This window comes from Oculina patagonica, chromosome 7, assembly GCF_052425735.1.
Source record: "Oculina patagonica isolate OP01 chromosome 7, crgOcupat, whole genome shotgun sequence".
NCBI lineage: Eukaryota > Metazoa > Cnidaria > Anthozoa > Scleractinia > Oculinidae > Oculina > Oculina patagonica.
Genome location: NC_135764.1, coordinates 18,574,792 through 18,599,065, shown reverse-complemented (window position 1 = coordinate 18,599,065; position 24,274 = coordinate 18,574,792). Strand labels below are relative to the sequence as shown.

General features: G+C 36.7%; 1 protein-coding gene, 1 long non-coding RNA gene and 1 pseudogene across 2 annotated transcripts; 1 reads left to right on the top strand and 2 right to left on the bottom strand.

Moving 5' to 3' along the window:
* Positions 1–745: 745 nt before the first annotated feature.
* LOC144659745 (uncharacterized) lies at positions 746–6,287 on the bottom strand. Its single transcript, XR_013571954.1, has 3 exons — positions 6,093–6,287; positions 2,467–2,590; positions 746–1,136 (listed from the first exon to the last, which is right to left on the bottom strand). It is a non-coding gene; the product is annotated as an uncharacterized LOC144659745 (long non-coding RNA).
* Positions 6,288–8,306: 2,019 nt separating this feature from the next.
* Positions 8,307–14,108, top strand: LOC144659257 (melanocortin receptor 5-like; annotated as a pseudogene).
* A 330-nt stretch (positions 14,109–14,438) lies between these two features.
* Positions 14,439–22,306, bottom strand: LOC144659741 (charged multivesicular body protein 5-like). The gene is made up of 8 exons (XM_078520242.1): positions 22,131–22,306; positions 21,921–22,025; positions 19,397–19,443; positions 18,397–18,490; positions 16,957–17,028; positions 16,488–16,599; positions 15,890–16,008; positions 14,439–15,060 (listed from the first exon to the last, which is right to left on the bottom strand). The coding sequence occupies exons 1-8, from the start codon at positions 22,197–22,199 to the stop codon at positions 15,010–15,012; spliced, it is 669 nt and encodes a 222-aa protein (XP_078376368.1). The 5' UTR covers positions 22,200–22,306; the 3' UTR covers positions 14,439–15,009.
* Positions 22,307–24,274: the final 1,968 nt, after the last annotated feature.

The window sequence follows — 24,274 nt, the reverse complement described above, 5'->3', positions numbered from 1 at the left end:
TTCCCTAGGCATTGTTCTTAATCGACCAACTGGCCAAGAAATAATGCTCGGAATAACAGGAAATAACGACGATTGTAAGCTAGTTAATCACCTTCTAATCTTAGGGAAACAAACAGTATTTTATTGTAGACAAAAGAAGCTCTCACCAATGTTTTCATTGTTTCAGCTGCGTGTGCAGCGCATTATAGAAATTGAAAAGATAATAGCCACTAAAAGAGATAAACTATTAATACACCTGTCAAAATGGGAGAAGGTTGTACCTTTTTTTTAACTAGTTAAGCTTAGATACTCCGGTCTATCTGTTTCTTTTCTATGAATTGATGCATATTGTAATCAGTGCTTAATGTGTTTTTCAAAAGTGTAATTAGTGTAGTAATCAGTAATTTGTTAGACGCTTATTTATTCAAAAAAAAAATAATAATAATAATAATAATAATATTAACAATAATAAAATATAATGATAATAATAATAATAGTAATAATTTTTTTTACTTTTTTATTATACAATAACCTTATTTCACGCAATCATTAAAAATACAAGCACCGATAAAAAGGACTAAGAATGATGATAATAATAATAACAATAATAATAATAATAATAATAATAGTAATAATAATAATAATAATAGTTGTAAATTATGTATGTAGGCAACCAGATTAGTCAGTTCAGACTCCATGCAGAGTCATGACCAGTCTTGCCACCAAAAAACCTCATTTTCACAGATAGAAATCAATCACTGGATCATTATTTCCTTTTACAAATTTATTCCTTCTTATGTGCATAAAACTGTCTGTGCAGAATTGTGCGCTTACAACAGTGTGCAGCTGATCTTAACATTTTCCAAAAACAGCTCTGTAGCTTTGACTAGTGATAAATATGCAACTTAAATCACGCTTTACATTTCTTGTTTACAATAAAAACCAACACAAATCCACTATTCTGAGTCTGTGCTGATCAGTCCCGAAACCAACATGAAAATTACAATGTCATTTAGGTGTGGTTCTTGGTACAAGTTAATGATTTATACATCATATAAAATATATATGCACAGGAGAGGATGAGTGTCATATCAGAAGTACATTACAACACATTAAGTCCATCTTGACAGATGTCTAAACTATACCACAAGACGAGTCTGCAACAAATCAGAATAGGAAAAAAACTAAATGAGTTTACAATACAGGGCCGTACCTAGGATATTTTGTCTGTGGGGGCAAGTTTTCCTGGCAGGGGCAACTTGTTTTTTTTTTAGTTTAGTTTTCCTTTTTTTTCTTTAGTTTTTTTAGTTTTCCTGGCAGGGGTAATTGTTTCATTGTTAGATGCCAATGCCAGGTGACTTCAAAGTAGCCAATGAAAGCACATGCTGTTGGGAAAAAATTCTAGTTCATAACAATTTGCTATGTTAACACTTATCCAGAGGATAGTGATTTATCCACTGGATAGGACTATCCACTATGATTAACCTGGCCAGCCAGAGTGACAAAAAATGCCGATTTACATGTACACATAATGCATGGCACATAATACATGTAGTTTGTTAAGAACTTTAAGCAACTTGTTTGTTCAACATGCAACTAACTGGTTAACAGTGACACTGTCTATGCATGTACATTGTACCCATAGACAAGTGAGCTGACGAGTTCCTAAAAACCTTCAACAAACTATGAGTTCCTGTATGCTGGTTAAAAGCTGTACATCATATATACATGTTGTGGTTTAATTTTATCTTTGCTTTATAATGTTTCAAACCAGTTTGATTTTTATTTCCATTTGTTTCAGATTATTGGAATGAATATCAGACAATGAAAAAACCGGTTTGAAAAATTTTAAACCACAACATACAAACCTGTAGGCCCAGGGGGGGTACTCCGGCTTGTAAATGACGGGGATGATCGAAGCATTTTTTTGGGTTTGAAATTTTCGATTACGGGAGTTTTTTGGGTTGGAAAATCTGGCAAGTATTTTTTGGGTGACTTGATTAATAAAGGGGATTTTTTTGGTTATTAAAAACGAACTAAAGTGCCCTGGCACGGCCTTGGCGTTTTTATATGGTATGATGAATAAACAAACACGAGCGTGTTTGTTTATTTATTTATGGTTTTCTTTGCGTTAGATTACTGCCCCTTCTGGCAATTTAGGGGTAATTTGACAAGGGATTTTTTGGGGGGTTATTTTTTGACAAGGGATTTTTTTGGGTAATGTCGCAAGACTCAGGGATTTTTTTGGGTCCTGAGTTTTGCCTCCATTCGATCATCCCCGTCATTTACAAGCCGGAGTACCCCCCTGGGCCTGTAGGCTCGATTTCAAGCCATTTTGGGAGTGGTGTGAAACGCAGGCTCATAAAATGGCTGGAAATCATGCCTAACACACCTGTAGCCTACAGGAATAAAATTAAACTAAAGAACTCCTGGTTAGTTATATAAGTGAGCACTCGATGAGGTTGTGTAATATTTGACAGTGCTCACCTGGAAATATAAAATCCAGTTCACAATTAATTGCTGATTCATTTACCAGAACTGTCTCTAGGACATATGCATCTGTCTGCCTCAGGGATATCCTTCATCACTGATTCAGCATGTCTGCCACAGCCTTGAATTGCATGTAAACAAGGAGAAAAATAATGAGAAGTGAAGCAGAACACAATTGAACTTTCTTAGGAATATTTTGATTTCTCCTGTATTATAGAAAAATTTAATCTTAATCTAGGTTTTAGTAATATTTGCAAATAAAAATCAGCGATAATAATTTCGAATGACGTTTTGATGAATCGTTCATCATTTTTAAATTCTAAAAGTCAGGTTCTTATGAGTTCTTTATATATTGAGAATGCATGTGAAAGTCTTGTTGCATATGATTAAAGACTCTACAATATGGAATGTAGGAAGTGTTAATTAAGAACTGAATAGCTTGGCTTTAATTGAGTCAGACTGAGTGTACAGTTTAGATTTCATTTCTTGGATGAGGAGCATTTTGTAAATGTAGATTAAGCATTCAAATTTCCCGCAACATTTCTTCAGGATGGTAAATTGTTCGTTAAGATCTTTGTTAATAAATTTTCCTAATTTTTATCATATTTTATATTATAGTTTGATACATATATACATGCATAGTAGGTCCACATCAGCCCTTTGACTGCCAATTACCAACCTAATTTTGAACCTACTTATCAAATAAAGCATGATGATGATGATGATGATGATGATGATGATTATGATTATGTAATGTTTTTGATATGTACCGGAAAATGTGACAAGCAATGTTGAGAGTTTCTGAGTCGCTTTAAGTTTTGAGAATTGTTCTTTCCACCATCTTGGTGTGCACATGATCCATGATATTTTGTGTCTGTTAAATCATTTAATATTTATTTTATGCACCTAAGTTGAATTGGTGTTCAAAGGAAACATCAAAATTATGTGCAAAAATACACACATTTGTACAATCTTGGGTCTATACTAAAGGAAATACATTATCTTTCGGACCCTGAACACTGTTCTTCAATAAAAAGAGGCAGTGAGCATGTTTGCGAGTAGGGTGCAAATCAAATTGCTTGATCAATGAACGCAAACACACGCCTGATCGATCGATACTTGTCTTGTATCTTCTTGTATCCTGCTTCTGCGACGCCGTCGTCAGTTCGTGCTTTATTTACAAATGACTAATCCACAAAATTAGCATTTTAAGGAACACACTCTTGTTGTCTCCTCTGGAAATCCAAGATCTGGAACTCCCCCATGCCTTCGGAATTCCATTCGTAAGTATCCCCCCATGCCCTCGGAATTCTAATTCAAAGAACCCCCCCTTGCCCTCGGAATTCCAAAAAGCCGTCCATCGTGGTGTATGGATATTTTCTGGAACTGCCCATTCTGCTGTTTCAAGTATATGTGACGCGTGAATTTGGTTTTTCTTTGATACCCTTTTAGGAGTCAGTGACTTCAAGCAATGTTTAACTTATTTGATTTGAGAATTTCCCCTCTGTTGTGGTCCAAAAGAGGTTATGATTTGTCACTAGGTTATATAATCATTAATTTTACACTTGCTTTCAGTGACAGTGGCTAAATATCTTTTGGACATCCATCTTACATACAAAACAAAGTGATCTGCATGTCGCACAGTTCACATATCAGCATGCTTAATTAAACGTGTTATATTCTCGCCTAGCCAGAGCGAGGCGTGGAAACGAGAATTAAGTGTTAGTAAAAATTCAAATAAGGACGCTATCAGTAGCAACCAACACTTATCACTAGAAGCTACTAGAAGTTCGAACTAAAGGGATTTTATAGAACCAGAAAACACAAACAATTGTAAGTACGTTTGTTTCGAATTCACGTTTATAAGAAAGCTTGTACAAACAGTGACTTGTGTATTTCGAATATTGTGTGGTTCCAGAAAATATCCATACCCCCACCACGGAGGGAATTGGAAATTCCAGAGGGGTGGGGGGGGGTCAAGGGCCCAGGAAAATCGGAAGAGGGGGGGTTGCCAATGAAATTACGTTTCCAGACGGTCAAGTTTGATGCAGTGCAAACTAGTTTCAAAATTGTTTCTTACCTACTCTATAAATTTTTTACATAGCAAAAACAGCATCTTGGGTTCTTGAATCACAATCGTTTTACATTTAAAAGGGGTTTTCTTTCTCTTGAAAGCACACTGAAAGCAAATAATTTCACTGAAATCCTCCATGTTCGTTTGTGTGGATGCGGCCGCCATTACTTGTTACCAGTCTCCCAAAACTTGTCACGTGGTTTGAAAGAAATGCACTGGTGACAAGCGTTGCTTATTTCACGTTCGATCGAAGGTTTATTAGCGATGAAAATAGTGTAATGATGTCAGAAACTTGAGATTAACTTGTTTTAATTTGTTATTTCTGGCTATTTGTTTGTAATTTTACTGTTAAATTTTGCTTTCTCAGCGAGCATTAGTGATTTTGTGATCACGTCTATGGTGAAACGTTTATATCAACACTTTTCAAATCTGTGTTCTGATTTAGCCGTTTTCAAAAGCGATTGGAATGAAAAGGGATGGATTGTTATACATCAAGGTAATTATTTTGACAAGTGACTACCAGATATTATGTCTGTTTACTTTTGAGGAAATTTCTGTATTTTGTCTTCAACAGTACATGTATGTATTACATGTATTTTCCGATTGATCGGTTATACACTGTAACTGTTTACAAGAGAGGTGGCCTAAAATTTAGAGCATTGTACAATAATCTTCAATTATCTTTTTTCCAGAGGGGCTGGGGGGGTATGCAATATACTTTTGGAAATTCCGGAGGGGTGGGGAGGGGGGCTTTTCTTAACAAAAACGGAAATTCCGGAGAGGTGGGTGGGTCTTACATGAAATTCACTCCGTGGTGGGGGTATGGATATTTTCTGAAACCACACATTATAATTGCAGTTGACTATGACTCTGATTCACTACTATTGATCAAATGTAGTGCAAATAAAATTCAGAGTTCTTTAAATCACTGGTGTATCTTCGAATCTTCAATAAAAGTACCGCTACAGACGAGGGCGTGAAACACAAACAAAACAGATTTTTAGTTGAGTGAGGCACAAGGGAAGTTTGGTGAGAAGGTTTTGACGTCAAAAGGACATGGTTGTCAAGGGCAACTTGCTGTGTTTCCAATGGTAACAAATTTGCATTTTAAACTGTCTACTGTCTTGCTCGACAAATATCCACTTCAAATATCAAGTGCAATACTATATTACGCTTTAAAATAATAATAATAAACACAGAGTCCAATATAAAAGGAACAAATAATGAAACACGTTGTGTCTTAGCCACTAAACCTTGACGGTAACGGATTTGTGTTAAGAGTTGAACGTTGTGTTCAACAGCACGTACGAAACCACGATGTCGAAAGATGAAAGTCAAAAGACAGCCGCTATGCACGTAACACTGAAAGCGGTACGATCCTCGAGAAATTTCAATTTTGGCTAGTAAATTTATAAATGAGCAAAGTTCCTGGGCGACTTCAAGCTTGTTAAAGCAGGTTAAAGTTTAATAAACTTTACCCTCGTCCTGGACTAAGCCGTGTCAAGTCATCCTCACCCAAAAGATAAACTTCTTCATCAAAATTACTTACCTTTCCAAGTTGTCTTTTGACAATTGTCACACTTAACCTTGAAACACATCTTGATCGTCTTGAAATCGAAACTGTTCTCACAGTGCAGCAGCCTCGACAGCCAAGAAAACGATGAAAGATCAGATCATGGGACGACCATGAGACAGATCATACACACTGCATCAGAAGTGACAGAAGCTTCTGGAAAGCGCTGACTCATCATCGCGACGCTCGCCCCAGGGTCTTCTCGGCGGTGATCCCAAGTTTGATATACAACAAGCAGCTATTTCAAAAATAAATAGTGTTTCGTTTCCTGATTGCGGAAGGGTGAGAATAGTGTATCACTTAAGGAGAGGTGGGTTTGGGGTTTACTTTAATTTGGAGAAGGTCCTAGTGTATGTTGAATTTGCCAATTTATGCACGAGTGCAGAATAAAAATAAGAACTTCATATTCAGTAGTAACTTAAATTTCCATTTTAAACCTACTGTCGATTTTATGTAAAGGAGACATAATATAAACTACGTCCTGCTGCAGTTTGGCTTTCAAGAGTTCAATACAATAAATATTCTCTTTATAGAAATAGCATATTCTTTCTCTCCAAATTAAGTTTAGTGAAGGGAGCTTGCCTTTATCGTTTTTACTCATTTTTTTTTTATTTCTCAGAACACTTTTTTCTTAAAAATGCACCCGTAGCATAACTTTGAATTCACTTGGAAAAATAACTTACAGAAAAATTTAAATATATTCCTATCAATGTGGGGAAACATGAAACACAAGAGTAAAATGCAAATCAGGTAATGCAATTAATTTAAATGGTTTATTTTTTGAAAAAAAATCCTAAAAAATAATTCCATAAATAAATTTTTGTGACTACTATCTCTGATAATCAAAACAAACTTTTCGTAGATGAAACCTTTTGACAAAAACTTGAGGTTACTCCTCTGAGTTGATCATCTCATCATAAATCCAAATTCAAGACAAACCAAAACCCTTTCACAAAAAAAAAAAAGCACACTTTTCGAAGCCATTTCTTCAAATGAAATCCTTTTCACTTTAAAAGACACGAAAAAAAAAAAATTAACTATAAAAGATTTTTAAAAAATATATCGCTCCCGGTCGCTTCTTCAGCCTTGCTTGGCACTGTTTGCATTTTGGCGATACTGTGGAGTTTCGTGCGTGGCACCATATTTTCTTTTCTCTCCTGCGGTAGTAATATTGAGCGTTACATCAACTAAGGAGATTTCGACGGAGTTGCACACCTTCTATTCGCTGTCTAATTTTTGGCAGATTTCTTCCTGCTCGAATGTTTTTGCGACGCCGACGTGACACTAATCACCATTCCAGTATCCACGAACACCGTGATCGCTTTTGCGTCGAGTGGCGTGAATTTTCTTAATAGATAGGGCATCTCCCACATTTATACATTCCTCTGTTATGAAGTGAATTAACTTTGTAGTCACCTGCAAATATCACTTCTCTTTGAAGCGCACTTAAGCTCTACCGTGCGAGCAAACACGAGATACGCCAAGTCATCCCGTTTTTCTTTGCGCTTGGAAACACTGGTTGGTGGAAATTTACTTCCGTTTCAGAATAATATTAAACGCTACGAGAGCTTTCTCTAGTTTTCTTACAATACATCGCTTTAGTCAAATTAAAACCATTGCAGTCGTTAGATATTTCTGTTTGCACGATCTATTTTTTTTGGTCATGCTGAGGAATATATTTCCGATATTTGAAGAAAGGACTGTTTTTACGAAATTAATTGCCATCGGTCATACGTATTTACTTTTGGTTACGACCGCTCTTGTGATTGGATAGCAGCCCCGCGTGCAAGCAAACACGACAAGTCATCCCGTTTTTGTTTGCGCTTGCAAACACTGATTGGTGAAAATTTACTTCCGTTTCAGAAAATCGCTAGAATGTTTACTTAACAATTAAACGCTACGAGAGCTTTCTCTAGTTTTCTTACAATACATCGCTTTAATCAAACTTAAAACATTGCAGTCGTTAGATATTTCTGTTTGCAACGAATCTCAATATTTTTTTATCATGCTGAGGAATATCTTTCCGATATTTGAAGAACATGTTTTTACGAAGTTAATTGCTTTCAGTCAAACGTATTTACTTTGTGGTTACGACTGTTCTTCTGATTGGATAGTAGCCCTCACTGTGTAAATAGTTCACATCGAAGCCAAAATAATACCGTATCGTTTCTGAGGAAACGAAACAAAAATATGGGCAATACAAGCTGTGTGGTAAATTCCCTACATATTTAACGTTTTCTTAAAAAAATTAATCGGCAGCCTCGAGAGCCCAGGAAATGATGAAAGATCATGGGACATTCTCATGGCGCTGACTCATTCTGGAGATATTAGCTGTACAAGCTACTCTGAAATCCAAGGGTAAAAAAAAACATGACGATGATGATGATGATGATGGCGCTTACAGCTTCACCCCAAGGTCTTCTCGGCGGTGCTCCGAATCGAAGTTCCTAAAGCATCTGCTGTGGTTAAGTTTTAGCCTAAATTTCAGACGTTTCCTCTGATATGTACGGCGTCTTAATTTACGACATTTATTAGTGGACATCAGACACATAGTCATTGGTCTCAAGCAGAACTTGACAAATTATTGTCACAAGCAAAATATTCCGGTCAAGTTTTCCCAATTCCTCGGTTCATGTTTCGCCGAAGAAGACAAAACAAGCAGCTATTTCAAAAAGAAATAGTGTTTCGTTTCCAGATTGTTTAAGGAGAGATGGGTTTGTGGTTTACTTTAATTTGGAGAAGGTCCTAGTGTATGTTGAATTTGCCGAATTTATGCACGAGTGAAGAATAAAAAGAGCTTCATATTCAGTAGTAACTTAAATTTCCATTTAACACCCTACTGTCCACTTTATGCAAAGGAGACATAAACTACGTCCTGCTACAGTTTGGCAGAGTTCAAGTAACACATAAATATTTCTCTTTATAGAAATAGCGTGTCTTTCTCTCCAAATTAAGTTAAGTGAAGGGAGCTTGCCTTTATCGTTTTTACTCATCCAGTGAAAATTAAAATGTTTTTTTATTATTTCTGCAGAACACTTTTTTGCTTAAAAATGGCACCTGATAGCATAACTTTGAATGTTACATGAATGGAAAAATAACTTACAGGAAATATTTAAATATATTCCTATCAATGTGGGGAAACATCAAACCACAAGAGTAAAATGCAAGATCAGAGTAATGCAATTAATTTAAATGGTTTATATTTTGAAACAAACAATCCTAAAATAAATCAGTTCCATAAATAAAGTGTTTTGTGACTACTGATCTCTGATAAAATGCAAAACAACACTTTAATCGTAGATGAAATTATTACCTTTTGACAAAAAGCATGAGGTATATACTTTTCTGAGTTGATCACATGCTCAAATCAAATAAATGCCAAATTCAAGACAAACCAAGACCCTGGTCGACAAGAACAGAGATCAGAACACTGTTTCGAAGCCATTTCATCAAGATCAAATGCCTGTTGTCACTTTACAAAGACACGTAAACAATAACATTAATACTACAGTGAGTACCCAGTTTCTTCGCGGTTATTATTTTTTTTGCGAGGATATGCAAGAAAGACTAGTGTTCTCATTCTAGAACATTTGCCTTTTTCAGGTTTTTTCTTCTGAAACAGATTTACTGATCAGGGCCAAGTTGTTCAAAGGGTAGATAACGCTAGCTAACGCTATCCACCGAGTAAAATCGCTATCCAGTGGACAACTGTCATACAAAACCTGCCTCACTATAACGTTTTCCACCCTTTAAACAACTGGGGCCTGGTCGTTTACTCCCGAGAAAGACGTCGTCTCCCTGGAGTAAGTAGCCTGCGTAGCGAGTGCGATACAAAGAATAAACGGCACGCAATGCATGCAGAAGCGATGACGTTTCATCAGGAAATTTGTCAAAAAAATTAACACAAATAAAAGTAGCTGACAACTTGTGTTTTAAATTATTGTTTTTCAATATGGAGTGAGGAAAATTGGCACAAGTAACAATGTATGGCACAGTAGAGAGTTTGGTCACAAAATGAGACAGCGTGGGAGCATGGAAGTGGTGGTGGGGGGGGGGGGGTGAGAGAAACACTTACAGCTTGCATTATCTGACATAAGAAGAAATGTTTGACTTAGTAATTGCGCAAATTAGCATTGTGTGGATCTGTTGAAATTCAATGCAGTCGAACCTCGCTATTCGAACACGGTTAATTCGAAGTCTCCGTTATTTCGAGCTTAGATCGATTTCCCTTGGATTTACCCTTATGTTTGAAGTCATTTACTATCAGCTATTTCGAACTCGGCTATTTCGAACTGAGCCTTCTTTCCCTAGATCTAAAATCAACCCCGTTCTTTCGAACTTGTCAAGAACAGAAAAGGTCAGAGCACAGATAGAAACGTTTTGCATTTTATTTGAACTCATGGAGCGGTTTACACTTGAGTGTCGAAAGTAATTCGCATTTGTTTTGGTTTTGCATTACTACTCGCCTAGTGACTAGTTTAAAACACTCGCACAACTTTTTCAGCCAATCAAAAGTGAAGCCAAAACCAATCGTGACTCGCTCGCGCACGTTTTCCCGCGCTTCGTGTCGGCTACATGTCTTAATTCGAGTTTTGATTGGATCACTGCATCGTTTGCGTCCTTTGTGATTGGCTAGCTAGAGCTAGTGATTACTTTGGTTTTACGACACTTAATTGAAAACTGCTCTATTATATGGGAATTGATGTCTTGACAATACTTGACTTACGTGCAGTATCCATTACCGCTCAGTAAGGAATTCCAAGAAAATGTTATTCAATTACGCACAATTACAATACGCACTGCACTGTGGTCAACTGTTCGCTGGCTCAAATACTCATGTACAAGCTCAACTGTCCCTTTTCTGATCATTCGAAATTGAATTTAAATGTTCTGTATGTTTTACTGAGAACTGCTTGATGATTCTATTACATTAAAAGCTACTCAAAAATTCGAGAGGAAATACACTCTATGTATGTATGTATGGTACAGTCTGTTTGCTGCTGAGGGATCGAGAGGGAATTGAGATTTGAGCAAGCTATCATATTCGACAAAAGCATTAAAAAAACAAATAACAATATAATAACAGGACATTCAATTGCAAAGATCTTCGTAGCAACAGCATCTGCTGATTTTTCTGACATATAATCCATGTTATTTAATCCGTCCCTTTGTCCATATTGTATTTCATTAAAAATATTTCCTATTTTATGAATTTTTTTGCTACCCCGGCTTTTTCGAACTTTTTGTCCTTTCTGCTGGGACTTCGAAATAGTGAGGTTCGACTGTAGATGTGATATGGCAGTTATGGAGTCACAAGGATGCAAATGATACATTTTCTTTACATGTAAATGTTTTCTGTTATTGCAGTAATATTTTATTTTATTTTATATTGTTAGATTTCTCGTTGTTGTTGTTTAACAAAAGTTGCGTTATATTGTAGCGTGACATCCGTTGTAGGATATACAATACGCGCGAAAGGTCAAAGGCTGTCTTGTTTCTACTTGTTTACACCGGTCCTTCGTATTTAAAGAATGAAGAGATTTTCTGATTTGTAAATCTAATAGAACTCGTCAAGTATAAGTTGTCACTTTCGTTGATACCTTGTAATAGTCCTATCCAACTGCCCGGGATTTTTTTGCTTTGTATCTACGCAGCGATTTCTTGTTGATTTCTGTTCACATAATCTAGGAAATGTACATTAGATAGTAGTTCTGTTACATTAGCTCGTTGTGATCGCCAGATTTTTCGAATGTAATGATTACGTTTATTTTTTAGAGCCATATTTATCCAATAACGCTCAATCCAGACCCGAAAACTCCATTTAACAGCAAGAAAGAAACTGAGTTTGCCGAGGATACAATTTGCAAAGAACGGTGTAAAAACGTGTCAATTTTTTTGTTTGTTTTAGAGTTATTTTTTCTACTCTATTGGTCGTTCTTTGTTTTACGTATATTGTTCCAAAATAGCAGCATAACAAAAATTAAAAAAAGATGAAAAAACATAGAAATAATTAACGCTACTAAAATTTTTATGACAAGTTTTTGTACGTCTTGTACAGACATAGTTAATCACTAATTATTTCTCCTTTTATGTGACATTAGCTATTTGACTATTTGCATTAGTCAGTTTTAAAATAAATGCAATTGGCAAAATCTTATTAAACTTTAAAAACTAATTGCACTGTCATGTGTGTTTCCATCAATCTTTCAGTGACATTTTCCATTATTACCGCAATTTTTCAAGAACACAAAAAAGTCTTCGACAAATATCAACGTTCACTCATTCATCCTGCCGGAAAGAGCTTGGCTTGGATTGCTGCTGAAATACAACAATAACGCAAAATACCTTTTTGAATTTTACAAACTCACGTCGTTAAATTCTGCGGATCTACAGTTCTGGAAAAAGCAAAGAGATCCGGAGGGGTGGTTAAAAATACGAGGGAAACATGTCCAAAGAGCTTATCTGTCTTGGAGTCCTCCAAAAACCTGAAAACTCAAAGATTATAATCGCAAACATAACTTTAAACATTATTTTCTCCATAACAACTACATTGGAAAATCTTTTAGTTCTAGTCACAATATGGCGGAGTTCTAATTTGCAGTCACCTTCCAATATTCTGTTATGCGGCCTTGCTATATCTGATCTGTGTGTTGGACTTATCTCCGAGCCAGTTTTCACTGGGTTACAAGTTGTACTTCTCAAGAACACTGAATCTTATATCATGCGTGTTACCGACTGTACTTGCTATAATCTCTTCGTTCTTGACAGAAGTCATCCTTTTCACTGTAACAGCGATAAGCATTGACCTCTATTTAGCGATATATTACCATCTACGATATGCAGAAGTGGTTACCGAGAAGAAAGCAAAGATCGCCCTGTTTTGCTTCTGGCTGATAACTGGTCTTCACTCAATAACATGGAATCTTGGTTTTGTAACATTTTCTCAAGTGGTAGCAGTCGTAGGAACGGTTTGCCTTGTAGCATCGTTCATTTACTTGGATTAAGATTTACCGAGTGATGCGACACCACCAAGCTCAGATTCAAGATCAGATGAATACACAACGACATCGATTTAATATGGTCAGGTTCAGAAAATCCGTGGCAAATACTATGATTATTTTGTTTATTGTTCTAATTTGTCATCTTCCTTATCTGTTTTGTTCTCTTATTCTTGCCTTTAACGTTTATGATCAGTCTCCAACCTACATGTTTGTCATGTTCATTAATTCTCTTATGCTTCTGAATTCATCGCTGAATCCATTGTTGTACTGCTGGCGTTATCGCGACATTCGCGCAGCAGCTAAACAAATTATTTTAAAATTGTGCTGTCAAACGCACGGGCAGTAAGGGCTGAAGTAGCAGCAGCGTCGATCAGTCCTTAATCACGACACTAGCTAACTAACTGCACTAGCCTGCTAATCTAGAGTGCATTCGCGTTCGTTGTGGGTTAACCCGTACTCCCTAAGTTTAGAGGTAAGGGGGATATAGCCAGTTTGACGATCATAAGGTTTCTGTCAGTTGGCAACTGAGATTACGATTACATTCAATCATCAGTAAGACTTAGAACGTGACATTTTGACATGTAGTCAGTTTTGGCGAGCGCATATTTCATCTTTTAACATGGTTTCAGTTTGTTTTTAAATAACTTTGCGCCAGCTTATTTTTCATATGAATGGACTGAATGTGCAAATGTTTAGGCCACAATGTTTTGCATTCGGTTAATGTATTTCACCAAAAAACAATTTATTCAGCTGCATTTCAATAAATTACACCATTTACCAGTAAACTGATGGTTAAATTAAAATATAAAGTAATTTAGCTCCAGGTAGGTGGTGTTATATTCGTACGGTGATTGGTTGTCTCTGCATATCAAATTTTTGCGTTTATAATGTTCAGGTCATTATGACCTACTGAAGACAAGGTTTAGCTTGCTACAGTGACAAACATTGCTCAGGGTAATGAAATAAAAAACGTAGAGTGCGATATTGTAAGTCTTGTCATAAATGAATAAAAAAAAGAATAAGAAACATTGCTTTTACGGGTTCTCTTCTTGGCAAATACACTACAAAAGTTATCGTATGGGAGAAGTTTTAGCTGACATTTCCCGCCTTTATATTAATACCTTTATAAAAGCTCACCGCCAGCTTTTTCACTTTTTCAGACGTGTGCACGACTGAAGAGCAACTGAAGGCACATCTAAGACAATCAAAAAATCTTTAAGTATGTTGTGGTACTCTATTATCAGTAGCCGTTATCTTGAAGAGAAGTTCCATGTTGATCAGTCTTTATACCTTCCTTTATGAGTTAACAAAGAAAACACTCCAATTAAAAATGCACCTTTATTTCGATATGAATTACATCTCGGAAGAAACATAGTTAGCAAACTCTGGAAGAAAGGGGTCTCCAAAGAAAACAGATATATTTTTTTAAATGTTCCCTTTTCACCTTTCCTGGGGGGGGGTGTTTGGGCCCCCCGTTATAAACCAAATTTTTAAATACTGGCGGGTTTCCTTGGGGTAAAAAAGGTTTAAAAAAGCTGTCTCTGAAAAAACCAACAATTTAAAAAAAATAGTTCACATTAAAGTCTTATCAAGTCACATTGAAGTAAGGTTTAATTCGCTTACAGCACTTTCAAGTTACATTTAGCTTGTCTCGCTGACAGAGTTTTAAACCACTCAGTAGACTAACAGCAAATCAACACACCTATGCATTTCGTCTAATGACATCATAAGCAAATGTGATTCTATCTCCACTGCTGACATTAGTTTAACTAGCATTGCAGTAATTTCTTGAGATGAGTATCTTTGCAAAGGGGGATTAAGGTTTGAAAATTAATATTGGAATACTTTACTATTTTACATGTTACAAAATCTAACAAATGCAAAGTTTGAGTTTAATTTCTTGCTAGGACCGGAAGGCCAAATTCGTCTACTTGTACTCCATCCTGAAACAATCAACAAGCAGAAAGACATTACAAAACATTATTATATTGCCAGAGCTTATTAAAATGAAACGGGTGCGTGCTGTGATTGGCTAGTAGCCCCGGCCAGATTTTCCTGTAACACCCACGGGCATTGTGAGCGGCAAAACGCGTGGACGGGGGGGGGGGGGGGGAACAGTGCCATATAATAAACTCCTCACTAGCTCCAGTCAGAACGGGGAGAACATCGCCCTTTCAAGGTCATTCATGAAAGGACCCCGCTTCACCCGGTTCATACCAGGAGACCTCAGGCGACATTTTCCTTGCACTGTCCTCACGCTCAGCAATTAAAAACAAGTCACTACAATCTTCAAGCAGACCAACTAACCTGTACCATTGCTATATATAAAGGAATGCGTATGCATGTCATCTCCAGTTCAACACTTAGTGTATTACTCCCTTTAACTTCCATTTCAGATTAAAACAGTTGACATCACTTGAGGCATAAGCCCCACCCTGATCCTGTTGTTTAAACAACAAATGTAGCTGGTACAGCAGTAGAACACAATGATGCAATAGTTTCATGCAAGCTGTGTTACAGTCATACTTACAGGGCATCAAAAATACATGGAGATATACTACTTATGCGACATGTAACAAAAAACTGTAAGATCTTTCAATTCATTCATGAATAAACCAGACTTCTTGCTAATGTTGATTATTAACTAGAAGTTGAGTTACCATGACCAACTTCTACATTTTGTAACTAAAAATGCAACGCATACATGTACACTTGTATGCAGGAGTAATGACAAAGTGTACTTATGAAGTGTGATTTGCTGTTACACTGCACCTGTGTTCTTGTTCCTCCTGTATCTTTCTCCCCTGGTACAGTATCTGACGGGGCCGGAACTTCATCTAAGTAAGAGGTGTCTTCATCGAGGGCGAGATCATCTCCAAGGGCTTCTAATTCTGTGGATAACAATTATGAGAACATTTGTTAATATTTGTAAGCAAAATGTGGGGTTTGAAGAAGTAAACAAGGGCACTTCAGCCTCCCACCAATTTGGCCCAGGTTCCAATCTTGGAACTGCTGTCATATAAGGGTTGAGTTTGTTGTTGGTTCTTGTCCTTAGTCCAAGGGCTTTTCTCCAGGTTCTCCAGTTTTTTTCCCTCCACAACACTTCTAAATCCCAATTCATCCAGGAATCCAAGGGCAACAGGTTTGTCAGTCACACAACTGTAATTAATATGTGCACCCCTTCTTAAACAAAATTAATTTGATTTACCGGTACTTATTTATTAACATAAATATAATTGTTCTCTAGCAACAGGAACCCACAGCAAGCACTGTAAACCATTTTTCATCTCTCTAACCGCTCAATTTACCTTCAAGTATGACAACGGATATTGGAAAACAAACTGTCCAGTTAAGCTGTTCAACAACTAACCTGCTTCAAGGTCAGCCTCATCAATGTCCTCTGGCATTCCATACGATCTGCCCAAAGTGTCTTGAACTTCGTTAGCAACCTCTAGCATATCTGCCATGTCATCTTGAAGGTCCTAATAACATTCAGGACAGCTGTGGTTACTTGTTGTAGTTGTAATATTTTTATACCTAACATAATTGTAACGTCTTGCTGGAAGTACTTCTTTAAAACATGGTACAATGTATTATTAAAGTTGTCACTTGAAATTAAACTCTTATAAAAAAAAAACTGCTAAAATTGCAAACCTAATAGATTGCTTGAAATAGAGCAAAGAGAAACCTTTGAGGCAAACTGTGTTCACTCAATTATACCAGCAAGCCAGAAGCTAGACTGCTTTACATGCAACTTACATGTATGGCCTTCCCAACTGTTCTGAATAAGTTTACTGTACATGTAGCTAAGTGTTTACACTTGTAAACTACCGGTATACCTCAATTTCATCAAGATTGACTTTCTTGTATTCCTTTTTCATTTCTTTCAGTCCCAGCTTCATAGCGTCAACCTTAAAATAAAATGGGAAATGTAATGCTGATCTCCCCTGAACTAAATTCATGTTAATTCCCTTTTTACTCGTGAATGCATAATGAACGAGTATAGTGGGGGAAGTTGAGCCATCCGTCCATCCTTCCATCCATCGTTGTTAACATTATGCAAATTAGGTATGCTCACAGGCGCTTAGCTTTCTAAATTTCGTTTCCCTCGGCTGTGAATAAAAATACAGCTTTGCAAAGGTATCATTTCAAAGAAATAAGTGTAGAAAATACTTCACCCCTGTAAATGAGAAACAATCGTTTCCCAAACGATGAAATATTGCCTTTTCGCATATAAATCGCGAACATTCGGAAACGATGACAGTGACTTTATGTATGTGTTATTAAAAGACTGGAAGGTTTGAGCACGGCACGATTTATTAAAGAAAATCAGTAAAGAGTATCGAAACTTTATACAAGACAGATATGTATATAATATCCGTGGAAAAAAAATAAGGAGGAAAAAAGAATTTTAGCCAGGGTACGAGAGTGGATCCCGGATCACCCGCTTTAGAACGCAGAGCTGTACCACTGCGCCATCGGTTTGCTAAGCAATTAAAAGTGATGAAAAAGTAATTCTTATATCTAAGCGTCCTGTTATATGTTCACCCTCTTTAAATAAAGTTGATTATTATTATTAATCCCTATAATGAATATTTTCCATCGATACTATACTGTTCAAAGGAACAATTCAAATATATCTAACGCATTCACGAGTAGGTCATAGACCTCTTTGATTAATTTTTTTGACCATTTTTCAACAAAGTATCAAAAACATACTGTATTTCTTCAAAACTAGTATGTGAGGTTTGGTATACTCAATGTAGGAATCATTTGTGACTCAGTATCTTTGTATGAAAGAAATATTATGACACTTCTTTATTCCATAGACATACAGGTACCTTCACAAAATTTCCAAATTATAATAAATATTTTGGCATTTTGCACTGTCAGTTCTCAGAACTGGATGTAAGTTGCAGCTCAGTTTTGGTACAACCTGGAATTTTCCTTTGTTTCACATACACCACAACAAAGGCAAATACCAATTTGTACAAAGAGACTGTGAAAAATTAAACCACAACAAAAGCACCACATTTCGGCACTAGATATTGATTTTTTATTTGCGTTGGGTGGTCATTTGGACTCAAATGCTAACTTAAAGATACTTCTGATTTCAGTATTTCTGGTAAGGTCATTTGAGTGAGTACAGGGGAGTCTCAACAAAATAGAGTTTAGTCAATGCAGGCCAGTGCTGTCAACAGCTACAAACATGTACAGAAATATTAGTGCATTAATTATTGATGTACTGCCATTGTAAAAAGTGCATGGTAAAAACCTACCGTAGTTTTAGTATCTTTCATTGTTTGTGTTGCATAATTTGTCTGCTCCATGTTGAAAGATTGCTGCCGGAGATTTTCAAGTTGACTTTCATACCTGAAAGTTTCAAAGAATACACTTACCATGTTTATTCGATTGAGCGCCCTGGGCGCTTATTAAATTTTTGGACCTTGAAATTTTCACCATTTCTCGCAAGTAGGAAGTTTATTTTACAACAAAACAATGATAATATTTAATAAAACGTGAAGATGTACCAAGCCGAATTTTAACTGTTGATTGAAAGTTTCTGCAGAATACTAAGAAAACTCGGTCTTCGAGGAAGTCTCTTAGTAGTACTTAGTCAGTTTTAACCTCAATTTTGATAACAATCAAAGTACAAGTTTCTCTTGTGCAGTAATTTTTGAAGGGGGTTGGGGGTGGGCGCTTATTCGAGGCTGGGCACTTATTAACTTTTCCTACCTACAGGGTGGGCGCTTATTCAAGGTGGGTGCTTATTCGAGGTTGGGCGGTTAATCAAATAAATACGGTATATGAACCTAAATTATGAAGTTTAAATAAAACAGTGAACTGATCCAAGCACCGCAAAATTTTTTCACTGGATGCAATTTTTTTGAAGAATGTGGGGAACCTTCAGTGACAAACAATATTATGCAAAACCTTTTTCTCTAGGTAAATCAAATTCCATCATATTATTACTGAATGGTAGGAAAACTTTCTTCCAGAGTTTCATGGACGTCATGCTAAGTTATGACCCAAAATTTGTCATGAAAGAGTGCACCCAGAACAACTATGAAGCCATCTTTTATGTGACTTCAGGATGTCATGTGCAGTGCAAATTAAGACCAGAAACTGACCTCCTTTTATGCCTTCAACCACTACTTCATAATTGTAAAATACTGTAATTAAAATAATAATTATAACTTTTTCTATTTTTCATTATTTTTTGCTACTTCATATTTTAAAATATCCATAAAACCTTATCAATCGATGAGCTGTACTTACTGTTTCTTTTGCTTCAGTACTCTAAGAGCTCTTTGCTTTATCATATTCTTAAATCAAGAGCACACAAGAGTGAGTTATTTCACAACTGCAGAATACCATAAAATTCCGGTTATAAGCCCTGGTTTTGGGGGGGGTTTTTGGGGGGGGTTTTTGGGGGTAAGGGAGGGGGTTTTTTTTAAAAACCGGGGAATTTTTTTTTTTTTTAGAGGGGGGGGGGGGGGGTTTATAAGGGGGGGGGGTTTAAAAAAAATTTACGGTACAGAGATGAAAAAAAAAAAAAAAAAAATAATTTCCATTATAAAATAAATTAATTATAATAAAATTTATAAATATTTCAAATTTATCTTTTTATATGAAACAAACAAATTAATTTCTTCGCAATCTTTTTCATTTGTTGTGGCTTCCAATTTTGCCATGTTTAAAAATAGTTTCATCGTACAGCGAGCCAAGCACCCACCCCTACTCAAATATCCCAAAATATGTCCTTTGCATACACTAGTTTGTAAGCAGTTCTTAACAGTGTCAGGGTGTCCATTATTGATTTATGACAATGCATAAGTATGCAGTTCAGACAATCCTGCTTTGTGGTGCTTCTTAGATAGTTCTTTAGTTGTCGGAGGGTAGAAAATGTATGCTCTGAAGTAATCAATGACATCAATGACTAATCAGTAACATTAATGAGTAATCAAAGACATCAATGAGGCCTTGCCAGGGTAACTTCCGACAAGCGACGTGGCCCAATCAAAGATCTCTTCGAGATATCGACTTTTTTGCATGAAGTTAGTATGAATAGAAGGTTTATCCTGGGCATTGTTGTTCGAACATATCATGGAAGAATTCAAACGTCTTTCAGTTCAAGCCTTTTTTTTTATTTTCGTGGAGGAAATGCTGTATTTGTCAGTCGCGACGGCTGGGTGCTTTGCGACTCATATACTTTGGCTTGGTTAAAAATGGTAAACTTTGACGTTTGCCTTTAATCGAAATAGTTGTTTCCTTTCGAGTTAGAAAGATTTCTACTCGGCTTAATGCAGGGTTCTCGATAAAGGTTACGCACGACAGAGTTACCTTTTGTCTCGTCACGCAATCTTAACCCCACATTGAGAAGTAAATTTTCGTTTGGATATTACCAAAAGCCGCTTCTCCTCGCGTTATTCTTTACCTTACGGCTACACATGCCATTTCTAACGACCACATTTCCAGTAAAACAGTTGCTGTTTATTTTTCTAACGGCGATACATTATTTTTTGAATACATTCTTCATATATACCCACACCCCCGGCCCACACCGAAAAGAAATCCCTTGAATTGAGAACGCAAATAAATGATTATTTACTTGTGTTTAGCGTGACTAACGCAAAAGATTGTCGCGAAAACAAATCCTTTAGGTTGAATATCAGTGCCGCTTTAGTATGTGAAAGACTTGTATTAAACAGTACAAATTTCTGTTCTTAATCATTTTAGGTTAGACTGTGAAAGACTTAAACGTTGCCTTCATGGGCTGAACCACTCACATTCTCGATTAGTTGTGTCATATCTCATTTGAGATACTCATGCATAAAAATAATTGTTATATAACGTTTATACATGTGACAAGTCACGTTTTTAACACGAGTTCGCAAGTGTTGACGCAATACTAATGAGAGACCCTTTAATCACCCACAGCGGGATATGTGACAAGTCACGTCTTTAACACAAGATCGCAAGTGTTGACGCAATACTTATAAGAGACCCTTTCATCACCCACAGCGGAAAGAAATCCCTTGAGAAATTCAAACAGTCCCTTGAGAAATTAAAAAAGTCCCTTGAGAGTTAACAAGAATGTGGTTCCAAATTTTGCCCAACATAACTGCTATTCTCCTACTTTCGCTTGTAAACAAGCAAAAAAAGTCGAAAAAAGGAGCAACAACACACAAAATAAAACTGCGACAAACGACAACCCTTATGGAAAAACTTAAATTCCGACAAGGACAAGCAATTTTGCTTCAATTTAATAACCGACAGCGACATGAAGAGCGATAAAACAGCGACACGGAACATTTTTAAATTTAGACAAGCGACACGAGAACCCCCCCTGGCAGGGCCTCATCAATGAGTAATCAATTGGCTTCAAATCATCTTGTCTTTGATTAGCCATCCCTTATTCATTGATCATTGGCAATAATCAATGACTAATCAGTTGATTACTCATTGATTTCCCATGGATTACTCATTGATGTCATTGATCATCGATGAGATAAGTATAATATATTACAGGGAGTACCACCACCCCTCCCCAGAGGAAAAAGACTCCACTCAGTCATACTCGATAAACTTTTGCTTAACATATACTTTCAAATAGTTTGCGTACATGAACTAAAAGAGAACTTCGATCATATTTACTAACAAAGCAACTATAATATACAGACTACATTCTCTACACGTCTAAAAAATCTTAAGTCAGAATAAAACATTGCAAAGTCAGAATAAAACATAAGCTTATATTGCAAGAATAGCAAGAATTGTAGGTCAACATGGGGAAACAAACCTTCGATGGTCCGTCCCTCATTTTCTTCATTTGATCTTTGTATTTCATGAGCTCAGCATCAAGTTTGCTGATTTTCTTCTCTATAGACTCTCCTCTACTGTCAATCTAGAGATAAGAAAATTACCAAACAAAAACAGTGATGAACGAAGATGTTGCTGAGATCGACATGCAGCCTGGCAGACATTTTGGGTTCGATTTTGAACTACTTACGTTGGAAATAGCATCAGTGAGATTTGGTGGTGGTTCCTTAGGCTTTCCTCGGCCAAATAGCCTATTCATTTTGCAGCAAAATATACCCTTTCTTCTCTTGTTGACGAGAAATCTACTTTGCCTTTAGCCTATTTTCAATATTTCCGTCATGAAATTTGCAAGGCTCCTTGATCACGTGATCATATTCCAAATATAGATTGACAACAATGACGTTATGGTGTGATTTTTACCGTGACGTAGCCTACTAGCTATTGCTTCTTACGAGCCTGATCATCACAAAACTTCAGGAATTCAACATAAAACAAGGATGGCAAAACTCGTATTATTTCTTGCTAAAAGGATAAGACCCTGAAGAAGAAAGGCAGTGCCTTTCGAAATATTGGCGTTGAAAATATATTCCTTTACCGTTTAATCAGCCTTGCTTTTTACTTTATTTAGAATTTCATAGCTGATTCAGGAACCTCAATTAGGATCCGGTGCTTTTGTTTTGTCACTACCTCGAGATCCCAACAATTCCATTCCCATAGACTCTTGGTTTTAGGCCATCGTAACTTGATTAAAAATATAACACAAACAGCGGTGATAAACATGAAAAATCGCATTTTTATAAACTTGACGTTCGTAGTGCTAATACATTTTCAAAGTAAGACCGTTAAAATTTTGGCAACTATTTATATATTGTTATGAAAGGGGTCTGGAACCGAGACTGAGACAATTTATCTTCAGCATATTAAGTTACTGCTGAAGATCAATTGTCTCGTCGACTTCATCTCGGTTCCACCCCTTTCATAACAATATATAAATAGCTGCCAAAATTTTAACGGTCTTACTTTTGAAAATGTATGTAGCTTAGCATACGAAACGTCAAGTTTATAAAATGCGATTTTTCATAATGTTTATCACCGCTGTTTGTGTTATATTTTTAATCAAATTCCATTCCCACATGAAAATGCACTCGACACTGAAAAACCCCAGTACCCCACCCCCCAACCCGGAGCCAAAAAAAGGGAGGATAATGTCCCAGGTACAAGAGGGTGTAACCTGCGATCAGGCGTTCTTTTTGACAGTGTAGCGTGCGGCCGTTTCCTATTTCCACGCATGGAGTTAGTAGACGGCTGTGATCAACAGAACCTACGATCGATTCATTCCAAAAACTAACAAAAAACCCGTGGCGCTTATACAATTTTCGCACCACAAATGCGGCGCTTATTTAAAATTTGGAAGCTTGCTGGTCATGTTCCGATAGAACTGTCGCGCTTGTTAAAGTAATTTGTCGAAGTAAATAGAAAAAACAGACTGCTTGCACAAGTAACTGGAAAAAAGAAGGGCGTTTGTGCCGGCACGTATTACAAGAATTCTGAAAAGAGAACCCAATGGGCGAGGGGTGAAATATAATCAATTTGACTGAGAACATCGCTTTTGATGAAATGAAATTCCCAATACTGTTTTAGAGTTGTTTTGTATTGTTTTTTTTTTTTTTAGTTAAACGGAATTCCTCGAATAAGCGCAGAAGAGAAATAAACCACATATTTGGGTTTATAATGGCAAAAAGAAGCATACTAGGCAAACTTATTTTCCTCACTTGGGAACAAACAGGACGCAATGCATGCAGAAGTGAATGAATGACGTTTTCAAAAAGGTTTGTCAATAAAACTATCGTATCGGTAAATAAAAGACAACTTCTGTATCGAACAAAAGTTGCCTTATCTTGTAGCGTGACATCCATGATATGCGATGATATGCGATACTTCTCGCGAGCGAGCATACAAGGTAAAACGCTATCTCGTGATTGTTTACACAGGCCGACCACACAGACCCGAGTAGCCCCCGAGTGTATGGATACCCTTTAAGGGCCAAGACTCCGCAAACATTGTAAAGACACAGTTGAACGACCTTAGCAACCACAGTTGCCCGTATTTGTCAGTCGGAAAATTGGCCAGGACCTTCAAGAGTGTGAGACCAAACCACAGCTTGTTAACCAGCAGTGCGTAGTGCACCAGTTTAAGTGTAACCTGTGTAATACAGGGAGCTATGTTGGCTACACGTGCGGGCATTTTTTTGCATACCAGCGTGGATGGCCATACTGAAGCACGTCATCTTCTATCCTTTGTTTTTACCTGTTTGTGAAACATTTATTCCTGTTG

Bases quoted from the DNA above. Each gene is read 5' to 3' on its own strand.
- LOC144659741 (XM_078520242.1), bottom strand. From the start codon at position 22,199: ATGAATAGGCTATTTGGCCGAGGAAAGCCTAAGGAACCACCACCAAAT. The intron at 18,491-19,396 runs GTAAGTACAGCT...TGAAACTTTCAG, and splicing joins GTACTGAAGCAAAAGAAACA to GTATGAAAGTCAACTTGAAA. The intron at 15,061-15,889 runs GTGCAGTGTAAC...TGATTGTTTCAG, and splicing joins CAGGAGGAACAAGAACACAG to GATGGAGTACAAGTAGACGA.